This window comes from Pelodiscus sinensis, chromosome 21, assembly GCF_049634645.1.
Source record: "Pelodiscus sinensis isolate JC-2024 chromosome 21, ASM4963464v1, whole genome shotgun sequence".
Lineage (NCBI taxonomy): Eukaryota > Metazoa > Chordata > Testudines > Trionychidae > Pelodiscus > Pelodiscus sinensis.
In genome coordinates this window covers 4,252,883-4,275,352 of record NC_134731.1, presented here as the reverse complement: position 1 = coordinate 4,275,352, position 22,470 = coordinate 4,252,883, and the positions used below count along the sequence as shown (strand labels likewise).

The 22,470-nt window shown below is 52.0% G+C and overlaps 1 protein-coding gene across 2 annotated transcripts in view; it reads right to left on the bottom strand.

The window, feature by feature from the left end:
* Positions 1-269: 269 nt before the first annotated feature.
* ALDH3A2 (aldehyde dehydrogenase 3 family member A2) overlaps positions 270-22,470 on the bottom strand; it is a 28,931-nt gene continuing 6,730 nt past the window's right edge. The window contains exons 2-12 of one of the 2 annotated variants that reach the window (XM_075904652.1): positions 18,237-18,402; positions 15,665-15,896; positions 15,477-15,562; positions 12,417-12,625; positions 8,996-9,113; positions 8,340-8,481; positions 6,686-6,852; positions 5,992-6,091; positions 5,600-5,835; positions 5,359-5,402; positions 270-1,523 (exon numbers count right to left, since the gene is read on the bottom strand). In XM_075904652.1, the coding sequence (XP_075760767.1) occupies positions 1,499-1,523; positions 5,359-5,402; positions 5,600-5,835; positions 5,992-6,091; positions 6,686-6,852; positions 8,340-8,481; positions 8,996-9,113; positions 12,417-12,625; positions 15,477-15,562; positions 15,665-15,896; positions 18,237-18,398 (1,521 nt within the window). In that variant the 5' untranslated portion in view covers positions 18,399-18,402 and the 3' untranslated portion in view covers positions 270-1,498. Of the gene's footprint in view, positions 1,524-5,358; positions 5,403-5,599; positions 5,836-5,991; positions 6,092-6,685; positions 6,853-8,339; positions 8,482-8,995; positions 9,114-12,416; positions 12,626-15,476; positions 15,563-15,664; positions 15,897-18,236; positions 18,482-22,470 lie in introns of those variants that run through there. The other variant, XM_075904653.1, reaches the window with a different exon arrangement.

The window sequence follows — 22,470 nt, the reverse complement described above, 5'->3', positions numbered from 1 at the left end:
CCTAACCCATAGGCATGGACTCCACGGCACTGAATTACAGCACCAGGCTACATAAATAGACAGAAGCAGGAAAAGTTTACATGTGTCTAAAGGGCAAAGTGCTTTTCTTCCCCCCTAGCGGGTAAAATATTTGCAGTTTACAGAGAAAAGTCAGGTGACATGACCTCCCTGTGATTACACAGTGAATCCATGTTAGTACCACAAAAATCCTGTTTCCCTTCGGGTGCTTCTCAATAGTGCCGCCTCTGTTGTGACAAGAAGTTCAAACATTCTTGTCTGTCAGACAGTGTTTATTTAGTACTTTCAAAATATATTCAACATTAATACATTTGGAACAGAAGGCAAATAATTTCAATATACATTATTTAGGGCTTAGCAGTGTATCAAGTTGTTTTCCTTACCGTCAAAAATATTTTAAAAGTTAGAACCTCTTCTAATAGTTTCAGTTTATCCCGTTTCTTTCCCTTCAGCAGAAACGGGTCCCGTTAATCAATGGATGTCTTTCTAAGCTTGGGTAAGTTTCACTTGAAAAAATGTGCTGGTTCCCTCCAGCATTAAATGGGAATATGGCGATTCTTTTAATTCCTAATTCTTTAAAAGCCACCCCTGCATCTCAAAATGCAATCCTGGAAGACAAGAGTGCAGATGACTGCAGCATCACAAGAAACATACCTTGCAACCCTATAAGAGGTGCAGCAAGTCTTCCACTTAGGAAGCTGCAGCCAGTTGAATTTGCTGTCAGATTAAATCACAGGGCTAATGGGTAGACAATGCTTTTTCCGGGGGAATCTCAAGAAATGCATGTGCTGGGTTAGAGGGTGAGCAACAGCCTCAATGTGCAATTGATCTGGAGTATTAGTAAAATCTGTCTCCAGCCCACCAGAAAAGGCGGCATAGCAGAGTAACCGCAAGGTGTGCAAGACTGTTACAATAACATTAGGCAAGTCTTGGTCCCTTAAGAGGTAAAAGCTGCCTCAGTTTTACTATTGGGCTTATTCTTTACATTAAGTGTATCAGGCCCCGATTTCCTTCTTTTTGGAGGACTCTGGAAAAGTCACGGAGGAAATGAACTGCCATGGCTCTTAGACAAATGGAAGCCCGAGTTCTAGTTCCCCAGCAAAGGCTGGGGGAGCTCACAAGGGGATATTCCCGGTAAGACATAAGCAGCTAGCCTTGGACGTGATGATTTACACCAGTGGAGGGAGCGGCTGTGCCCGGTTTTGCCGTTCTCCAATTCACTGTGGCTGCAGGGTTAATACTTCATTCCCTGCCATGCACTAATCCCCTTTCTTGCAGCACAGCTTTTCAAAGCAGCAGGAAGAGCCAGCCCATGCCTGCTGTGACTAGCTGGTGCTTTCTTATTTTACTTTCAATTGTTCTGGGCCCTTCATGTTTCATAGGAAAAAAAAAAAAGGCATAACTTGCTCCACTCTTAAAGGTCATTGCGTGACGTGTGGCTCAGGGGACGAGTCCTGAGGGTTGGTTAGAACAGGTCACATCACTTCTTTTCAGGAATAGGCCACCTGTGAGGGCAAAGACAGACCCTGTATAAGCTCAGCAAAGACACGGACCCCACTCCAACTCCGACATGCCGACAAAAGTGCATTCCCCACTTGAATGCACCCTAGAGGAAGGCTGCCGTTTGCCCGCCCATCAGCTGCATCCAGCCCTCAGTGCTTTTCATCTGGCCCGAGGGATTACCAGTTGGGTGGCTCAACGGGACTAAGGCAGGATCCCTGCTGGTCATGGGCCTGTGCTGTCCTGGAAGCAGCTGGTGTGCCCCTCAGCCTCTGGGGGTGGGAGGGTCTTCACACACTGCCCCTGCCTGCAGGCAGCGCCCCTACTACTCCCATTGGCTGGGAACAGAGAACTGCAGCCAATGGGAGCTGCAGGGTGGTGCTTGTGAATGGCTGAGGCATGGAGAGCTACCTGATCCCTCACCCCCTGGTGCCACAGCCAGACATGCCAGCTGCTTCCAGGAGCCATGTGCAGGGAGGGCAGGCAGACAGCCTGCCTTAGCCCCACTCTGCCGTCACCCCAGAGCTGCGTGAGATACGCTGTGCCAGGCCGGAGCGACACCTAGGGTTGCCAGGTGTCTGGCTTTGAACTGGACAGTCTGGTATTTGAGAGTTCTGTCTGGGAAACAAATTGAGAAAATACCAGACAGATAAAATGTTGGGTATTTTCTAATTAGGTCAGTTTATTATTATTACGAGTATCAGTCCGTAGTTGCGAACTGCCTGGCTGGTAACACGCTCACGCGGCGTCAGAGTGTCTACCAGCCAGGGAATATGCAACCGCACGGGGGGAAGGGGGTGGGAGGGAATCCCGGGGGCCGGACTCGCTCGTGCTTCGCTGGGACCATGCACGGAACAGGCAGAACCTGGGATCTGTGCGCGCCTAGGTCAGTCCCGCTCCCCCACCCTCCCGGCCAGCCCCACTGCCCCCAACCCTCTCCCAGCCAGTCCTGCTTCCCACCGGCTGGTCCCCCCCCCCCCCCCATCTCCCCTGGCCAGCCCCGCTGCCCCCGCCAGCCCTGCTTCCCGCCATCCATTCCTCCCAGCCAGCCCTGCTCCCCTCCCGGCCGTTTCCCGCCCCCACCCCATCTGAGATCAAATGTGTCCAGTATTTTTTTTAAGCCACCTGGTAACCCTACCCGCACCCCCTCCAGCTCCCCAACCACCTGCCCGGGCCCTATATTCATGGCCATACAGTTTTCCCACCCATCATACAGGATCCCCTGTAAGCTGAGCACTTGGGTGACCACCCAGGAGAAATTCAAATGCCACCCAGCTGATCAGCAGAGCCCACAGCTGTCCATTAGAGATGTAAAGGGTTAACCGATTCACTTGTTACCTGGTAACCATTGCCTTACTGGCATGCTTACTAGGGTAGCTGGTTAACAGACCCCTAGGCCATCTGGAGCAGCCTCCTACCCGCAATGCGCTGGGGGGCACTGCTCCAGCCCAGCTGGACACACCACAGGGTTCCCCAGCCCAGCCAGGCCCACTTCATCAAGTGCTCCAGCAAATCCAGTTTAAAACATTAACTACATTTAACTGGTTACCGGCTCACTACGCTGCACTGGAGACACTGTGGCCTTGAGGGGGGCTGTTAAACATCGGTTAACTGATTAACATTTTAAAGAGGATTTTACATCACTCCTGTCCAAAGCCAGCAGCATGCGTTCCTACTGGGGGTGCACAGCCACACATGCCTTGGTGCACATCATAACATTTATTCTACACATGGATGTTAGAAGGAACACTGGTCCTCAGGCCAAAATGCTTGCCCTCTCCCCACACTAGTGCCAACAGGCACTGCTTTTCCTGGCCCACTGGTCACACTCGTGCCCCTTTGGACTCTTACTTTGAACACTGTAGAATCCACGGCCTAGACACTTCATGCAAGAGAAAAACGGTCCATTCACAACCCCCGTCTGCTGGGGTAAAGATTCAAAGTAGCAGACAGGAGGAAAGCCTGCGCCATGCCATGCAGTCCCTGCTTCCGCTGCCCTGAAAGAATCCCCCCTCTACAAGCAGGCTCTAACACACCACACAAGGGAGAGCACACATCAGTAGGATTAGCTGGGCTTTGAATCCGGCTGCCCCAGCGTGATGCTGAGCCAGCCCTGTGTCGGTGCTGCAAAGCACCGCACTGGGCTTTTCTCTTCATAGAATCATAGAATAATAGGACTGGAAGGGACCTCGAGAGGTCATCGAGTCCAGCCCCCCGCCCTCAAGGCAGGATCAAGCTCCGTCTACACCATCCCTGACAGATGTCTATCTAACCTGTTCTTAAATATCTCCAGAGAGGGAGATTCCACCACCTCCCTTGGCAATTTATTCCAATATTTGACCACCCTGACAGTTAGGAATTTTTTCCTAATGTCCAATCTAAACCTCCCCTGCTGCACTTTAAGCCCATTACTCCTTGTCCTGTCCTCAGAAACCAAGAGGAACAAATTTTCACCTTCCTCCTTGTGACACCCTTTTAGATATTTGAAAACCGCTATCATGTCCCCCCTTAATCTTCTTTTTTCCAAACTAAACAAGCCCAGTTCATGAAGCCTGGCTTCATAGGTCATGTTCTCTAGACCTTTAATCATTCTTGTCGCTCTTCTCTGTACCCTTTCCAATTTCTCCACATCTTTCTTGAAATGTGGCGCCCAGAACTGGACACAGTACTCCAGCTGAGGCCTAACTAGTGCAGAATAGAGCGGCAGAATGACTTCACGAGTTTTGCTTACAACACACCTGTTGATACAACCTAGAATCATATTTGCTTTTTTTGCAACAGCATCACACTGTTGACTCATATTCAACTTGTGGTCCACTATGACCCCTAGATCCCTTTCCGCCATGCTCCTTCCTAGACAGTCGCTTCCCATCTTGTATGTATGGAACTGATTGTTCCTTCCTAAGTGGAGCACTTTGCATTTCTCTTTATTAAACCTCATACCTTCAATACAGGCCACTGAGGTGGGGAAAATCCACCGGCTATTAAAAATATCACCGGTCACCCTCTCTTGTCTAAGACGGCACGGGAGATGCAGGGGAGGCGTGAGAAGGCAGAGTTGGTCACAAGACGTGCACAAGAGTTTAAGGGGGAATCTCACAAGGCGCAGCGACAAAGCAGTTGGGAAGGAACAGTAACCCTTTCAGCTCAGGGCTTGGGCCAGTCTCGGAGGAGTGGAGACCTAAAGGTGGGCAACGATTAGCCTGCAGTTGCCTTCAGGGGCTGCGGGGGTTTTCGGATGTGGGGCTGGCCAGGCCCAGCCCAACCTGTGAGGAGACAGGACCGATTCACAGGTTCGATCCGACCTGGATGCTGTGTGGTACGACAGCGCCTGGCCCCCTCACCTCACCAAGGCAGCATGCGCTGCCAGGTTTGCGGCTTGGCTAGCAGCTGTCCCTTTGGAATGTTAAGACATTCTGCAGCACGGACTGTCTCGAATCCTCCATCTACTCCAAACCGCAAGAGTTTCACGCCACCATGCTCCTCCCACGCCAGGGCTGGGCAGCACTTCTGGGAGGGAGGCAAGTATCCCCACATGCACACGGAGGTGTCTGCAGCAAAGCCAAGAGCCTTCCCCTCTCCCCCGCCACAGGGACACTGTAAGCAATGCACAGCTGCTAATGCCACATGGTCAGTGAGGTAGCCAGGTAGCCAACTTCCTCCCAAAGGCAGCTTTAATGCTGAACGAGACATGGAAGCAGCTCGTGCTTCCTGCTTTCCCAAGCCCATGCAGTTCCCATCCAGCCATGGCCTGACTCCTGGTCTTCAGAAGGACTCAGCCTCTCACACGTTCCCCAGCACATTACACCAGTAATGGCTTAGCAGGCACCAAATGTTTACCTAAGAATCAGCTCAGCTCTGTGACCAGTCCGGATCCTGCTTGCCTGAGAGAGAGAGAAGCGGATTGGAGCGCTTCGGGCTGGCCCTGAGCTCACTCAGCTGGCAGATCACAAGCTACAGTAGGCCAGCTTCTAGGAGAGGAGCACAGCTGGGAAGAGACCCTCTGGCACTAAACGGGCTCAGAAATAAACCTTCCTTTAAACCATGCAATGAAACGGAAAAGCAGAGCCCCGAAGCTCACCTTTATCACCGCAGCCAGTATGACACCCAGCAGGGCCAGAGCAATCAGCCCCATTCGGCCTTTGTTAAATCGCTTCAAGAGGATGAACTTCGCCCAGTCCACCTTCTTCTTGCTGTTCGGCGGGTACCGGATGGCGTTCGCACTTTCCATCTTCAGAGACTTGATTAAGCAGGAGCGGCGATGGGTGAAGGTCTCAAAGCTGTGTCTGCCGTGGTAGGCACCCATTCCACTGTACCCTGAGAGCATCAACACACAAACTGATTAGGGATGCAAAACCCCATTCGATTGGTTGACTGGCTCCAATCAGTCATGAGATCATTACAAAGAACCAGCGGCTAAGCTGCAGGGAGCAAGGCAACACAGCACAGTCATGGCTTGCTCCTGAAACTCACCAACTCCTCCGAAGGGCAGATCTGGGAGAGTGAAGTGCATGATGACATCGTTTGCAGTGACCCCGCCGCTGGATGTCTCTGAGATCATCCTTTTGATCATCTAACGAGTCACAAACAGAAGTTGCTACAGAAGAGAACTCACCAGCTGGGTTCAACATAAAGCTTCAGACACTAACACCCACCCTTTCCCCATTAGCGTATTTGGCTTTATCATGTACCACTTGCAACAGCCAATTCCACAGTACAAGATCCGTACCAGCCAGCGTCTTGCAAGTCCAGATGCCTCAACTTGCAATGACAGTTTTCCAGCCTCTCTTACTCTCCTGACCTAGTATTTCAGTCTCTGCACCCCTGCCAAGTTTATGAGCAGCCCCAACCCATTACAAGAGCCCAGTTGGCCTGAGTTATTTGGACAAGCAGTGGAAAAAAACCTGCCAAAATGACCCATCCATGCTGTGTTCCCACATGGGCGTGAGGGCCAAACAGATGGATTAAAGTTACTTCCTGCCACCATTAAGAGTCTAGGGGAAGTTCCAGAAGCTCTGGGAATATCTGATGCCCCAGGACCTGGGATTTAACATGAGCTAAAGCCAAACACACTCCACGAGGCTGTGCCAGGGATGAACCTGGCTCCATGTTTATAACGTGTAGGGCAGAGTTGCCTGTCCAACTGCACCACGAAGCCAGAACCTACCTTCTTGTCATTGGCAAACAAATACAAGGCAAGCGGCTTCTCCCGCTGATTTATGAATTGAATTGCTTCATCCGGGCTCTTTACAGTCACGATGGGAAGGAGGGGGCCAAAAATCTCTTCTTGCATGATCCTGGAATCTGGGCTCACATCTGTGAGTACAGTTGGGGCTACAACAGACAAAGGAGAAGCCCGAATTAGGACAAAGAAATAAATACTCGGCTCAGGAAGCCTCAGTCCCTCTCCTGGTTGTAGTAAGATGGGTTCTGCAGCCCTTAGCAAAAGCATCTTTATGTTACTGAGCAGTAACACAAGGAATCTACAGGCCTGCATTGTGTAAGACACTGGCTCAAGCAAGTGAGCATCCATGAAGCACAGGCCTCCTACCTGCAGCACAGAGTAAGTGGCCCAGATGTGGGGGAAATGGAAATAGCTACTTATGGGAAACGCTGACATGAGACTAAGCAACTGCAGGAAAGCCAAAGGATACTAACCTTGGATATTTTCAGACCATCATTAGCAGATGTCTAACCACAAATGTGTTTTAGCAATAGGGATGAGAGAACAGGGATAGATATGCCAACTTCTGAGGGCAAGGCACCCCAATGTAATAAGCGAGAGGAAACTGAACATGGACAGAGGGGGCTGAGTGCTCGTATGAATATTCAGGGTGATTCCCGGGCCTTGTATAAGCAGGAACCCACATGCAGAAAGTAACTACTCCTCTACCCTTCAACACTATTATCTACCTTCGACCACTGGGGGTCTGGACCCTCACACCCATTTTTCTGGTCTCTTACCGCTAGATTGCCAAGGAAGGGGTGTGAGCGTATCACAATGAACACGTTATGGAAAGAATAACCTTGAAGATTTCTCTAGTACTCTGTCATTGCTATTTGCTTCTGTGATTTGGAGATTTCTGGTCTCTCTGAATTGTGTTAACAAAGATGGCTAAGCCCATGTTTGCTCTGTGCGAATGCCCTTGTCATATAGCCTGGCATTCTCTATATTGAACTTGTCAGTTTTGACTCTGTTGTGTCTGATCCTGGGGCAAGAACCTTAGGACATGCTTCTCCTAAGTTGACCAATTGGCATTCAGGCTACAGTCCGCATCATTAGCAGGTAGGCGAGGTGACTTGCCCAAGGTCTCACATCAAGTCAGTGGCAGGGCTGGGACCAAACCCAGGTTTCCTGGACCCCAGCCCTCTGCTATCCCCTTTAAGGGAAGGCAATAGGTAGACCACATGGCTGTGGTATTAGCACAGCCAGAGGCTTTGCACTGCGGTGTGACTACTAAACAGATACTGACCATCTCTGTGACCGAGAGATTTGTAGAGATTAACAGGAGCCTGAGCACTGGTCTATTATTCTGCCATTCACTAGTGCTTTGCTCCTACTAGAAGTGAGAACAAATAGCTACATCAAAAAACTGAAACAGCCACCACAAAACGCCTCTCCCCTAGGAACATTAGGCAGCAGGAGGAGCAGAGATATTTCTCCCTGATCACTTTTTATTTTAATCATGTGCACCCACTGGATTAAACAGGCTAAACAAGCCAGAAGTCTGACAACTCTGAGCTGCTGTGAGGAGAGGACGCTAGCTGGCATAAGGATCATGACATCACCCTCTTGTCCCGAGCAAATGTTGAAGGAATACCGATAAAGCATGTAGCCTCATCAGTCTCTCCTCCGAACGCTATCTTCTGTCCATCCAGCAGCCTTATGAGTCTTTTAAAGTGGTGCTTATTGACGATCCTTTCATAATCCGGAGATTTTTTTATATCTTCCCCATGGAATTCCTGTAAAAAAAAAAGAAAAGGGGATGGGGTTTAAAAACTGGAAATGTCTGATCAGTAATCTGGCACCTATCCCCCTTGGCCAGGGTCAGCACAGACATCAACTGGACTGCTGTGGAGGCTGCAAATCCTGGCATTACTCAGATGAGGCCATTTCTCAGCCTTGGAAGTGGCCTGTCAGCCTTGAAATGTAGCAATGTGCTCTCTGGGAGGTGGGGGGGGGTGAATGTGAGCACTCCAGCAACACTTGCACAGCACAGATCTGAAATTCTACCGGCATGGGCAAACAATCAACACCGAGCGGGGGCCGTATCACAGAGTGAGTTCCATACCTAGTGTTGATTATGACAAGGGCGTTAAGAGTTTAGTGCTTTACAAACATTCCAAAGAACACAGCCGCTACCTTCAGGAACCTGAAATATGGGTTTATATTTACGTGAAATGCGGGGGCAAAACACAGCTAAAATGACAGCGCAAGCAGCTTAGATGGGCTAAGCAGGACTCACCAAACACTCACCTTTAGAGTCTTTTTGATATTCTCCACTACTTTGTTCTGGATGGATTGCTCACAGAGGATGTAATCGGGGGCGATGCAGGTCTGACCACAGTTCATATACTTCCCCCATGTTACCCGTCTGAGGATGGGAGAACAGGATTTAGCTCCATTCACTAGGGTTTTACAGACAAGATGATCCATCTCTGCATGGGGCCCTACTGATGCCCCACACCCACTTGAAGCCATTCGGAAGGGATACTGGCTTGATGCTCAGCATCTCCTGGGAACACAGCTCCCTGCAAGAGGATGACTCGTGTAGGGGAAATAAGGGACATTTCTTGCCAGAGACGACCCCCTCTCCTAGTGATCTGAACGAATTTTGAAATGCAGATAAACCAATCTCAGTGCGATCCCCATTAATATTTAGAGCAGGGGCGGGCAAGATGCAGCCCACCAAGCCTTTCAATCCAGTTTGTGGCCGCTCCATCAGGACCCTCAGGCACGGAGCAGCCCCAGACCCCTCAAAGCGTCTGGCTGCCAATGGGAGCTGAGAGATTGCGCGGGGGGTGGGGTCAGCATGCGAAGCCCCTTGTGTGTTCAGTGCAGAGAGCAAGATGGAGCAGCCAGACGTTTTCGAGCAGTCTGGGGCTGTGGCAGGCAGGGAGCCTGCCCAACGGTCTCACTGGGCTGCTGGCTGGGAGCTGCCTAGGTAAGTGCCTCTAGGCCTGTACCTGGCACCCCACTTCCCTGCCCCAGGAGACCACCCCTTCCTGCCCCACCAAACCTTCTGCACCTCCCCTCCCTCAGGTCACAATTCTCCCCAGACCTTACACTCCCTCCTGATCCTGTACCCATACCCCCCCAGACCCTGCACCCAATCCTCTGCCCCAGGTCACAGCTCCCTCTCAGATCCCACACCCTCTCCTGCACCCCCGTCTCCTACCCAAACCTCCGTCCCAGACCCTGCACTCCCTCCAAAGAACCACTTCACCAAAATCTCAGAGTGGCCCCCCATCAAAAATTATTGCCCACCCCTGAGTTAGAGGATTCCCCCGGCTGATGCTTATTCCTGCCATGAGGGCAGGGGACTGGACTAGAAGACCTCTCGAGGTCCCTTTCAGTCCTATACGACAAGGATTCTGAAGCCAATGGTGTATGCAGATACTGAAGAACAACTGCAGCATGAACTCCAGCAATTCAAGAGCAGCCGAACCCTACTGCGTTCTGCTTGAATGAAAGATGTTAGACCAGTCAAGAATTAGAGCAATAGCCTTGAACAAGGTACAGCTACTATCTCTCTGTAATATTCTGCATCAGCATTGGCTCTCAGTCTATCAGATCTACAGGCTGCACCATTCCAAAGTCTCTGCATAGCTAGACTGTCCGTACATGTTTGTACAAACGGCTCAGGTTTGGGTCTCATTTCACAAGATTAAAGAGCAGCACAGCATGTATTTGGGAGGTCTGGGAAAGCTGGGATCACCCACCAAATGTGGGAACGTCAAAGCAAGACTTTGAGCAGGATTAAAACCTTCAGTGGCTGCAATGATTGACACAGCCAGGAGTCCTGTAGCACCTTAAAAGCTAACGTTTATTTCTGGTTTTGTACTGCTCAATAATTCACAGGGCACAGCATCTGCAGTACACTCCCCCAGCCTCATGTAGGGCAGATGTCATGACTTGATGGGACTCTGCTCTGTGAAGTAGTGAGCAGTAGAAAACCAGATTTCAAAATGTCTGTTCCAAATTAGGAGGCACTGGTGCTCCACATAGTAACGTAACACGCCCATCTTTGCATGGATATACCTGCCAAACTTGAAGTTTCCACTTCATGCATGGGGGGGGGAGGGGGAGGAGGGGAGACAGGGAGGACTGAAATTCAAGGCCTTAGGCCAGATTACCTCTTCTGGGGTTCCAGGGTTAGTGGATTTTGTGGGCCTCCCTAGGCTCTAGGGCAGGGCCAAAAATTAAGGGTGCAGTGTGTGGGACAGGGCTGCCAGCGAATGGGATAGGGGTACAGGATGTGGGTGTGGGGGAGGGGGTGCAGGAGCAGAGTGCAGGTGGGTATCTGGCCAAGGGGGCGGGTGAAGAGGGCAGGAGCAGGTTGGGGATGCAGGGCTGCACTTACTTGCTTTTGCGCCCCACGCTGCTCTCAGGTTCCCTGTCCCCGGCATGGCTTCCCACTGCTCCACTAGCTGGATTCTGGCCAATGGAGCAGTGGGAGAAGCCTCCAGCCATTGCATCTGTGCACTGCTCTGCTGGGGGAGGGGTAAGCCATTTGTGGCTCCACTTCTTCCCTGATTGCACAGTGAGGCTCAGGGCTTTCTCCCCCACTCCTGGCAGGAAGCTGGTGCTGGCTCCAATCTTGTGGGGGGCGTGAGGCTGGAGCGCCAGTGCAGGGTTCCCCGATGCGGGGAAGGGGGTAAGGAGAGGCTGAGCTTGAGTTGAGAGCCATAGGTTGTGGACCCGTTCTAGATGCGGCAGGATGGCCGCGAAACTGAATGGGATAATACAAACAAAAATCCCAAACCGTGGCCACGATCCTGCCTAAACTAATCAAGGTCTAAACTAATTTTTGCATCTTTTAAAGCAGCAGTTCTCAAACTTTTTGGGCTCTGGAGCCCTTTACATGCGTAAAAACGTATGCGGAGCCCCAGCGGTCCACTGATTGTATGTGCTGTACCTATCGATGTTTCCAGTTTGTCAACCTTGTGGAGTCCCTGGAGATGTCTCGCGGAGCCCTGGGGCTCCATGGAGCACAGTTTGAGAAACACTGTTATAAAGTCATTGCTGAAGTCCAAAGCAAAACTCCTGTTAATTTCTATCGGAGAAGCTGGCCCTAAAAGGAACAACCCTATACATGGTATCACAGAGAACCCTTTCCTGAAAATGCAGTCCAGAACACTGAATGGAAAAGCTAACTGGCTGCTTGATTTCACAATACACTAACTACCTGGAACATTCCTTCATGCCTGGGCTCTGCCTGGACCCCTCCATAAACTCACCTGTTTGTAACAGTCTCGCTGTTACCTGTGATCCCCTCCACCCTGTTTGCTGCATCCACCTGCAGGCTCATCTTGTAATTATACAAACCTCATTATTTTAAAGTCACCTTCTAGCCCAATGGGATCAGTCAAGTCTAAGCAAACTGTTTACAGCTAATTTATTTTATTTACATAAACGCTTTGGGAAAAAAATTAATAGATCCAACAATGCTAAAAGGGTCATTCTTCTGTTTCTGTTTGTCAAAACTCAAGCAGAAGAGAGAGTCAAGTGAGATCCAACCCCTCCAATAAAGAGACAAACCAGTGTATGAAAGGACAGTTTGGTCATAAGCCACCACCGCAGCCAGAGAGCCACATGTCCAACAGGGAGAGGCATCAACACGCCTCATGGCCTTCTGCCCACACTCAGCAGCTGACTCCCTAGAGAATGACCTCACCTGCAGGCAATGTCGATATCGCAGTCCTTATCGATATAACATGGACTTTTTCCACCTAGTTCAAGCGTGACAGGGGTGAGGTGCTTGGCAGCTGCTTCCATGACAATTTTGCCCACTTGGGAATTCCCGGTATAGAAGATGTGATCGAACCTCTGCTTGAGCAGCTCTGTTGTCTCTGGGACTCCTCCATTAATAACTGGGTACAGGTCCTTCATATGCAGACAGAAAAAGCAAGAGGTTTGTGTAACTGACTTGACTTTGGTGCAATGTCAAAAGGCTTGTAACGTTACAGCGCTAGTTGGCTGCAGTTGCATGGCAAATTGATTGCATATGCAGGCACCATCCCAATTGGCCTATCTGCCTAGAAATTTCAACATTGCAAAAGATCTCCCCATTCCTGCCGTGAGCTGTTCACTCCAGAGCCCACCCAACTCCTGCAAGCAAAGCACCAATTGCTTCAACAACAGGAGACAAGTGTTACCAGTACCAGCTTATAGAAGCCAAGAGGAAACCAAATTGGGTATTTTCACTGACATGTCAGAATAAGTCAGCCGGTTAAACCCCAACACAATGCAGCATGATGGGAAGTCTGGTTTATTTCCATGGCTTCAACAATTGTCTAACCAGCACCGCAGAGGTTACCTTCAGCACTGCAGAGATTCCCTGCAGCAGACCACAGCTGGGCCTCACGGGCCAGCTGTCTGTGCTCATTAAAGAGTGGACGCTGCCTGTGGGGGAAAATTTGCTGGATAAAGCCACATACCTAGAGTTCCTTTAGAAAGGCATGGACTACACTAAGGCATTTACTGCCTGCCATTCCAGCTGAAGGAGCCTGAAGGAGCCTGTTCTGAAGGAGCCTAGTCCCATCCCACCCCCCTTCTTCAAAATGGCAGACACACGGAGTCAAGCAAGCATTTGTGCTTCACAAACACTACGGACAACAGGTAGGAAACCTCATGCTGCACATCTAAAGTGAATCTATTAGCGACCGGAATGAGACCTCATGTAGGGAGATTAGCATGCAGCTGTTTATTACAGGGGTCTCGCATCTCCTGAAGCAACTGGTGCTGGCCACTGTCAGAGGACAAGAAGCTGGGTGGACCTTGGGTCAGATCCAACATGGCCAGTCCTATGATCTTAATAGGGGATGCCAGAACTGTCTGTAAGAAAGGACATACAATGAAACACTCTGTGGCAGCAGTCAGGGGGAAAGCTTCATGCAAACTGGGTCACAGACCAAACCTGCTGAATGAGAAGCTGGTAACAGTTCCCCTTGTGAAAGGGACAGAAATTTCTGGTTTGGTTCAATTCCATGGAAAGGAGGAAAAACCACTTGCCAGCCCTGCACCGAGCTCGGCAATGCAGGAGTTTGGGAATCAAAGTTTCCAAAATGTCTGGCATTCAAGCCACTCCCCAACTTGCTCCCTCTGCCTAACAGGGAACCACTTGCCAAGGGCCCGCCCCTCACTTATCATAGTGTGCCAATGCTGGCAGGTTTCAGGATCCCATGGCAGCTCCCCACCAAAATGAAGCTGGAGAAGTTTCTTAGCTGGATCTAATCACATCGGTAGTTTTTACTCTATCCCGAGGGAGATTTTAGCACTCAGACACTGCACGTACTCTCAGGGCTAGGATATGAGCATCAAAACCTGCCTTAAAGAGCACAAGCAACGCAGCAAATCTTACCCTAAGAGGGATTTGATAGGACATACAGGCCCAGAGGCACATTGGCCTTTATCCCTGTTGTTGAGAGCTCAGAGACCCACTAGTTCACCAGGCAAAGCCAGGAACAAACAGGTTTCTACACCCAAATAACTATGACTGCAAACAAAGAGCGGTTGCAACATTTTGATTCAATGTCACTGGCACAGAAGCTGCAGAAATACTGCTGTTTCCTCAGGCCTGGTGCTCCCAAACCTGGCCTGGGCAAGATGTAGCCCATTTGGCCCGCCTAACACTTTGACCCAGCCCATGGACTGCATCTGTCCACTTTCTATTTATATCCTGCTGCCCGTGCCACCAAGTTTTGAAGTAGAGACTGAGGCAGCAGGATCCTATTTAAATGCTTCGTGGCTCTTGGTCGCTGCACTACCCAGCCCTTTGCTGTGTTTTTAATTTAAAGCCTCCAGTCCAAGACAACTCTGGGGAGAAGCTAGGCCCCAGCCCTGTCTCTTCCATGCAAGCCCTGCTCCTTCCAGGGGTGGAGCTGGCTCATTACCGCATACCAAAATTCATTAAGTGGCCTGCCAGTGGAAATTATTGCCCAACCCGTCCTAAACAGTGGTGCTCTCCTTTTACAGTGCTAGAGGATTGCAAAATAATCTTGTTTCAACAGAGCAAGGTTTTTCAATAGCAATCAGTGTACAATAATGCTGGGGTCCCCTCTGTGTTATCAGACTCATCACAGCACTTCTGTTTGCAGCATCTGGATACTTTTGGAGAGAGCAGGTTCATGAGATGTGTCAGGTTGACATCAAGAGAAAAGCTCCTATTAATTTTTTTTACAGGGAAGCTGGCCCAAAGAGGAATGATCCACAGATAACTCTTTCCCTAAGATGCAGGAACAATACATTGGCTTCACAATACATTAAGTGCATGAACATTCCCTAATGGATCCTTGCCAAACCACTTCATTATTTTCCTTCTAATCGCTCCATAAACTCCCCTCTGTTTATCTTATTGCTCATAATAGTCTCACTGTTGCTCTGTGCTCCCCTTTCACCCTGTTGGCCCAGCAGACTCTCATAATATAGGTAGATTGCAAACGTTTCAGGGCAGAGACCATCTTTATTACTGCAGTGTTTGCACAGCAACCTAGCATGATGTGATAGATTGGTAGAGCACTGCAAACCTGAAGCTATCCACAGATCATGTTGGTGGACTGTGGATGCAGGCAGATCCAAACTTTATATCTAGCGCCCCTGCAAATGTCCACAAGCAGATTGTGGATGAGAAGTAGATACAGATTTTGTACCCATGCAGGGCTCTACTGATCAGAGCCCCCCAGACACTACAAAACAAATTAACAACAAAACTGCCAGTGTGTTGGGTTTTACTGACCTTGTCAATATACTGTGGCAGCAGCTCAGCTAAGAGTTTTGCTGTATTTTCACTTATCTCTGAAGGTTTGATCACTACAGCATTTCCTAAGAGATAAAAATCAGGACAATGTGTTGCCTGCCTAGGCATGTAACACACTAAGGGGAGAACGGATGATCATGCGGAACGGCCTGTGAATAATACCATACCTGCGGCAATGGCCCCTATTAAAGGCTGCATAACCAGGACAAAGGGGTAGTTCCAAGCTCCGATAACCAGGACCACTCCCAACGGTTCATGGTGGATGTAGACTTCATCTGTCAGCGTCAGTATGTTCTTTCCAACAGGCTTAGGGGCGGCCCATGTGGGAAGCTTGTCCACCATCAGAGCGATCTCTGTCAGAACTCCCATAATCTCGTAACTGAATGCATTGCATTCACTCTGCAAGTGAACAGTAATTAAGAAGGGGCGGTTTTATGGATTAACCGGATACCCAGTAAGCACTGCCTTGCCGTCATGCTTACTGGGGAACCGGTTAACTGGGGCCCTGCTCCAGTCCAGGTGCTGTGGGTGCTCCAGCCGGGACAGGCCCCCCCTGCCTGTAGTACATTGCTGTAAGCCCCTCCCCGCCGAGCCTTCCAGACTTGCTGTGGGCAGGAGGCACTCCTGCCTGGCAGAGCAGGAACAGCTCCCCCACCATGGCATACCCTGCCTAGCCAGAGCAGCCCACCGCAGTGAAGGCAGGCGGCTGCTCCAGCAGCTCCCCGCCCGCGGCAGGCTGGTTAACAGGTTAAACCAGAGGTTCTCAAACTTTTTGGTCCGGGACAAACCTTTCTGTGAATCACCCGTTGGCAATGGAAACTTGCCGTTAATGACATAATTATGCCCGAGCAAAAAACAAAACAAACCCACAAAACCTCTCAAAAAATCCCCAACCCTCATTGATGTGGTCCCAACTGAGACACTTCACTCCTCTGGTGCTTTAGCCCCACCAGGAGAGGGAGAGGGACAGAGAGGACTGAGGTTCAGGTCTTCCCGTAGGCCAGACTTACTTTTCTGGGGTTCCAAGGTTAGTGGATTTTGTGGACCGCCCCTAGGCTCTGGGGTTGGGACAAAAATGAGGAGCTCAGTATGCTGGGACAGAGCTGCCAGCGAGAGGGATGGGGCTGCAGGATCTGGGCAGGAGGTGGGCTGTAGGACAGGAGGTAGGGTGCAGGAGTAGACTGAGAGTAGGGTGTCTGGCCAGGGGAAGGGGACAAGAGCAAGGGAATATGCAGTGTGCAGCCAGAAGGGAGAGTGAAGGAGCAAGGGAGGGTGCAGGAGTGGACTGGGGGTAGGATGGTTGTAGGAATGGACTAGGAGTAGGAGTGGACTGGGAGTCTGGCTAAGAGGGAGGGTGCAGGATCACACTGGGGGTGCAGGATCTTGGTGGGAGCAGGCTGAGTTAGGGGGATTGGGGTGCAGGGTCTGGGCATGAGGGGGGGCACTTACGTGGCTTTGCCCCCATCGCTCCCAAGCACAGCCTCCCACTGCTCACACTGGCCAACTACGGCCAATGGGAACAGCAGGGAAAGCCTCCAGACATCACATCCCCGCACTGCTGCTCCCCCCAGTGGGATGGGGAGAAGAGGCAGCACATGGAGCTGCTTGTTCTGCCTCTCTCCAGGAGCCGGGGTCTGGCGGGGAAGGTTGGGGCTTTCTTCACCCCCTCTCCCCCCAAGTTAGAGCTAGTGCTCCAGCCGGGCAGTCACAAAACTGAAGCACTAGTGCGGGTTGCCCAGAGCAGGGTGAAGAAGGGGGCGGAGGGGAAGAAAGCTGAGTTCAAGCCATGAACCACCTTGTAAAGTAGCAGCAGACCACACATTGAGAACCACTGGGTTAAACCTGTTGTTTGCCAATGTACAAAGGAGCACAAAACAAGAACATGGCAAATCTAACTGGCAGAAGATGAACTGGCATCTAATTGCTAGCAACGATCAGTCCCACCATGGAGTGCTGGCACGCGCACACGTCTTGTGCAACCAGGGCGAAGCCAATGGGGAAGTTTCCAGAATGACAAATCCCCGCAGCACACGGGACCCTGCCGAGGCTGCAGCCAAAATATCCCCGTGACTGCCAAGAGCAGGGGTGGGGACCCTGAAGGGCCGTCCCACTCAGCAATGGGGAGCCCAAACTAGCGCTCCAGCCCCCCCTCCCAACACCAGCCCTTTACAGGGCTGGAGTGCACAAAATCGAGGCTGGGCCCTCAGGGGTGGGAGGGAAGAACGTGGGAGAGGAGAAACATGGGGGAGGGGAAACATTGGCAGAAGGGGACGTGGGGGGAGAGAAGAAACACTGGGGAGGGGACATGGAGGGGGAAGAAGGGGAGCGGGGGGAGGAGAAGAGACATGGGGGAGGGGAAGGGGGCGGGGGGGACATGGCGGGGGGGACACAGGGGAAGGGGAAGGGGGCGGGGGGAGGGGGACATGGCGGGGGGGGACAGAGGGGGAGGGAAAGGGGAGCGGGGGGGAGGGGGAGACATGGCGGGGGGGGACAGAGGGGGAGGGAAAGGGGAGCGGGGGGGAGGGGGAGGGGGGAGACATGGCGGGGGGGGACAGAGGGGGAGGGAAAGGGGAGCGGGGGGGAGGGGGAGGGGGAGACATGGCGGGGGGGGACATGGGGGAGGGGAAGAGGGCGGGGGGGGAGGGGGGTAGAGAAGGGACATGGCGGGGGGGGAGGGGCGGGGGGGTCTGTCTCCTCAGTCGGGCCCCGTCAGGGAAGGTTTTCTGCCCCCCCCGGTACCTTGCCCAGATCCGCCTGCAGCGCCGCCGCGATCTCCCGCTGCCTCTCGTGCACCAGCCGCTCCAGCGCCCTCAGCTGCTGCGCGCGGAAGCGGAGCGAGCGGGACCGGCCCGAGGCGAAGGCCGCCCGGGCTCGCGCCACCAGCTGCTGCGGCCCCTCCATGGCGCTGGCGGGAGAGGCCCGCGGTCAGTTGGGACCCGGCGCGCGCCGCCCCGCCCCCCGCCTCCAGGCAACCCTCCCGACTGCCCCGCCCCCCGACACTTCCGCCTTCCGGCCATCTGGCAACCGTACTTCCGCTCCCGCTAGGGGGACCCCTCCCCTATGGACACAATGGAAGCGTCCTGGAGGAGTCAGGCCCCCCCACAGAGAGAATGGAGGGGCCCCCAGGGGAGTCAGCCCCCCCCCATACAGAGAGAAGGGAGGGGCCCCCAGGGGAGTCAGCCCCCCCCATACAGAGAGAATGGAGGGGCCCCCAGGGGAGTCAGCCCCCCTCCACAGAGAGAATGGAGGGGCCCCCAGGGGAGTCAGCCCCCCTCCACAGAGAGAATGGAGGGGCCCCCAAGGGAGACAGCCCCCCCCACAGAGAGAATGGAGGGGCCCCCAGGGGAGTCAGCCCCCCCCTACAGAGAGAATGGAGGGGCCCCCAGGGGAGTCAGCCCCCCCCCACAGAGAGAATGGAGGGGCCCCCAGGGGAGTCAGCCCCCCCCACAGAGAGAATGGAGGGGCCCCCAAGGGAGACAGCCCCCCCCACAGAGAGAATGGAGGGGCCCCCAAGGGAGACAGCCCCCCCGAGAGAATGGAGGGGCCCCCAGGGGAGACAGCCCCCCCCACAGAGAGAATGGAGGGGCCCCCAGGGGAGCCAGCCCCCCCCACAGAGAGAATGGAGGGGCCCCCCAGGGGAGTCAGCCCCCCCCCACAGAGAGAATGGAGGGGCCCCCAGGGGAGTCAGCCCCCCCCCACAGAGAGAATGGAGGGGCCCCCAGGGGAGTCAGCCCCCCCATGCAGAGAGAATGGAGGGGCCCCCAGGGGAGTCTCCTAGCTGCTTCCCCCCCACACACACCCAGGTTATGTCTACACTGGCTGCACAAGAACTGTTTTGGGGAAAAGTTCTTGCACAAAAATTCCTGTGCCAGAGTGCGTCCACACAGCCACGTGCTTTTGCACAAGAGTGTCCATGGTGGTATGGACGGTCTCTTGTGCAAGAAAGCTCGGAGGGCCCCGTTGCCCATCCACACTGCCTTCTTGCGCAAGAGGGCTTATTCCTCCTGAGGAGAGGAATAACTCTTGGGCAAGAAGCCCTGTTCCACTGCTTGACTAAATTTACTTGCACAAGAACACGGGTGCAGTGTAGACGCTCTGCAAGTTTTTGCACAAGAACGGCCCTTCTTGCGCAAAAAGTCTGCAGTGTAGATGTAGCCCCAGTGCATGGAAGGACCCAGATGTCCCGCAAGCACACGGAGCTGGTGGAGGATTCTGGCCATGGATCCCTGGCAGTATGAGCACTGTGTTAGGTGAGTTGTCACACATAGGCAGGTGCAGTGCAGGGCGAGGGTGCCGTGTGGGGTGGATGGAGAGTTGAGCTGGGCACATTAGGACAGTCCCCAGTGAGCAAGCGCAGCGCAGGATGCAGGCAGGGACTGGGGGCAGTGTCCAAGTGGGTGCAGTACAGCGGCAGGTACATGTCCCTGTCATACATGACCAGGCACTGGTCCATAATCCTGGCTTTTATCCATTTGTCAGTGGCTCCTGCAGCCCATTCTGCTTTTTCAAGGGGCTTGAGCCCATGACTTTATGTGGGGCTGTGAAGGCCAAGCACTGCTGAAAAGCAAGCCCTTGGAGCTCTAATTGTACCCACCTGGGGCTGTGCAGCTGTGAGCTGTGCCAGAGGTAGCAAGTCCCTGCCTTGGCTCCCTAAAGGACTAGAGGAGTGCACAAACCCGAACACCCTATCTTACCCTCTCTAAGGCCCCACCGTCACTCACTATCCTCTCCCCTCACTGTGTCACTGAGCTAGGGCAGAAGGCTGGGGTACAGGAGGGAGTGAAAGCTCTGGCATAGGGCTGGGGATGAGGGGTTTGTGGTGCAGGAGGGAGCTCAGGGCTGGTGCTTGGGGTATAGAAGCGGGTGCATGCTCTGGGAAGGAGTTTGGGAGGAGGCTTAGGGTTTGTGCAGGGGGGCTGGGTGTTGGAGGGGAGGTAAGGTGCAGGCTCCAGCAGGGGCATCAGCCAAGCGGCGCTTACCTGAGGTGGCTCCTGGTGTAGTAAAATATAGTAAAGACTATGTGTGCTTCTTCCCCCTTCCATTACTTAAGCTTGAAACAGCACATATCATTTAGCTAATTGAGCATGTTTTAGAAGCTGTAGTAAAAAGGGGAACTAGCCGTTTAGACCCATTTCTCAAGGACTGGATTACACGTATTACTTGAGTTAGGGAAATTTGCTAATTGCTATTGCTTAAGTAAGCTATACTGGTGGTTGTTACTGAATGGAATAGAGTTGAAATATGCTAACCAATAACGCGGCAACACGAAGCTAAGGTAACAAATCAAGATGTGCCAAGTTAGATAAGAAAGTTAAAGAAAGTATAAAAAAGGATGCTTAGCCAACGCTCAGGGTCAGCTTTGCTTTGAGCAATAGCTCCTTGGCTGACCATTGCTTGCAACCAATAAACTTGAGTTGGACCCAGCCTGAAAGTGTGACTCTCTTCTTGGGGTAAATCAGACTAGCCTCCAAGGGGACGAAACCAGCAATTTATGCAACAAATTGGCGACCCAGATGGGACCTCCCTTGGACTACTCCGGAGTCGGACGACAAGATTCGCTGTAGGTGACCGTGAAGTGCGCACCGGACTGTTTGAGTCCGTCACGGCACCGAAAGCGTGAGTCGGGACATCCGGAAAGTTAAAGGAGTCTCTATTGAATGAGTCACACGAGGCTGTCAGGTCCGAAGAAAAGAGGAAGGCGCCGGGGTATAGACGGAGTGAGTATACCTATTCCTGTGTTCTTGTAGATATTGATCTGTAAGTTTGCACTCAGCACAGAGGTCTGAGTATTTGTTTGTCCCCCGGGGGCGTTGCGTTCAGCACATAGGTCTGAACATTGGAAAGAACACAATATTGTGGAATTGGGTCGCACCCAAATGGTAAAAACCTCTGTAAGCCCCAGAAGGAACACCACGAACCAGTGGGTTGCGTAGGGAAATTATGAGGAGTTAGAAAAACCCCAGGGGATTGCTTTTGTTTTTAGTAGGAGTACTTCTGTTCTTGATATTAATGATTTGTTAGAAACCTAAATTGTTAAACTAAAAGTTTGTGTGTAAGAATGACTGTCGCTGACCAGGTCTGAGACTTAAGCTGACTCCAGCCGCCCCAAGAATCCTGCAAGGGGAAACCCGAGAACCAGGATTTCTTGATTGCAAGGGGGGTCAGCCGAACCTCGTGACCCAGTGAGTCTCCAAGCCCCCTGTTTGTCTATATTTGTTGCTGTCTGATAGACCTGTCTTAAGTGTCACGGTTCCACAAGGGCACACCGGTGTCTCTAGTGAGGCAGCCAAGCGCTGGACCCTCTCTGAGTTCGGACGCTAAAAGCTGGTGTGGTGTCATTCTATCGACATGCGGAGCCGTGGTAAAAGCGTGTTGATTGTGTGTGTGTGTAATAAATATATAGACATGAGTCCAGGTCGCTCCCGGGTAGAAAACTCCGTAACCCCATTGGGATGCATGTTGCGCAATTTCAGCAAATTTAAGGGTGATTTTGGGATTAAAATGACAAAGGATTATTTAATCAAATTCTGTCAGCTAGAGTGGCCAACCTTTGGGATAGGCTGGCTAGATACAGAGTCTTTTAATGTAAATCTAGTTGCCTCTGTGCATAGTATTGTTACTCGAGGTAGGCACTGAGATTAGTTCCCATATATTAATTGTTGGTTGAATCACATGCAGAGGCGACCTGCGTGGCTGCTGAAGTGTAGTATAGGAGCTTGTAGAGTTATGATAGCAAAAACTAAGGCCACGGGAGGCAAGAGAGCGTGCCCCAAGGTTTTAAATGATTCTAGTAGTGAAGTTGATCTGACTCAAGGCAGGCGTAGAAAAACTCCCATGGTGGAGCAACATGAGGAGGGGAAGGAAGAAGGCGAAGCAAGCTACCTGTATGTAAGCCCCTCCTCACGAAGATTAGAGGTAATATGCTGGAGCATGCCTTTGTAGTTTCATCTGCATGCCCAGTTGCCTAACTAGG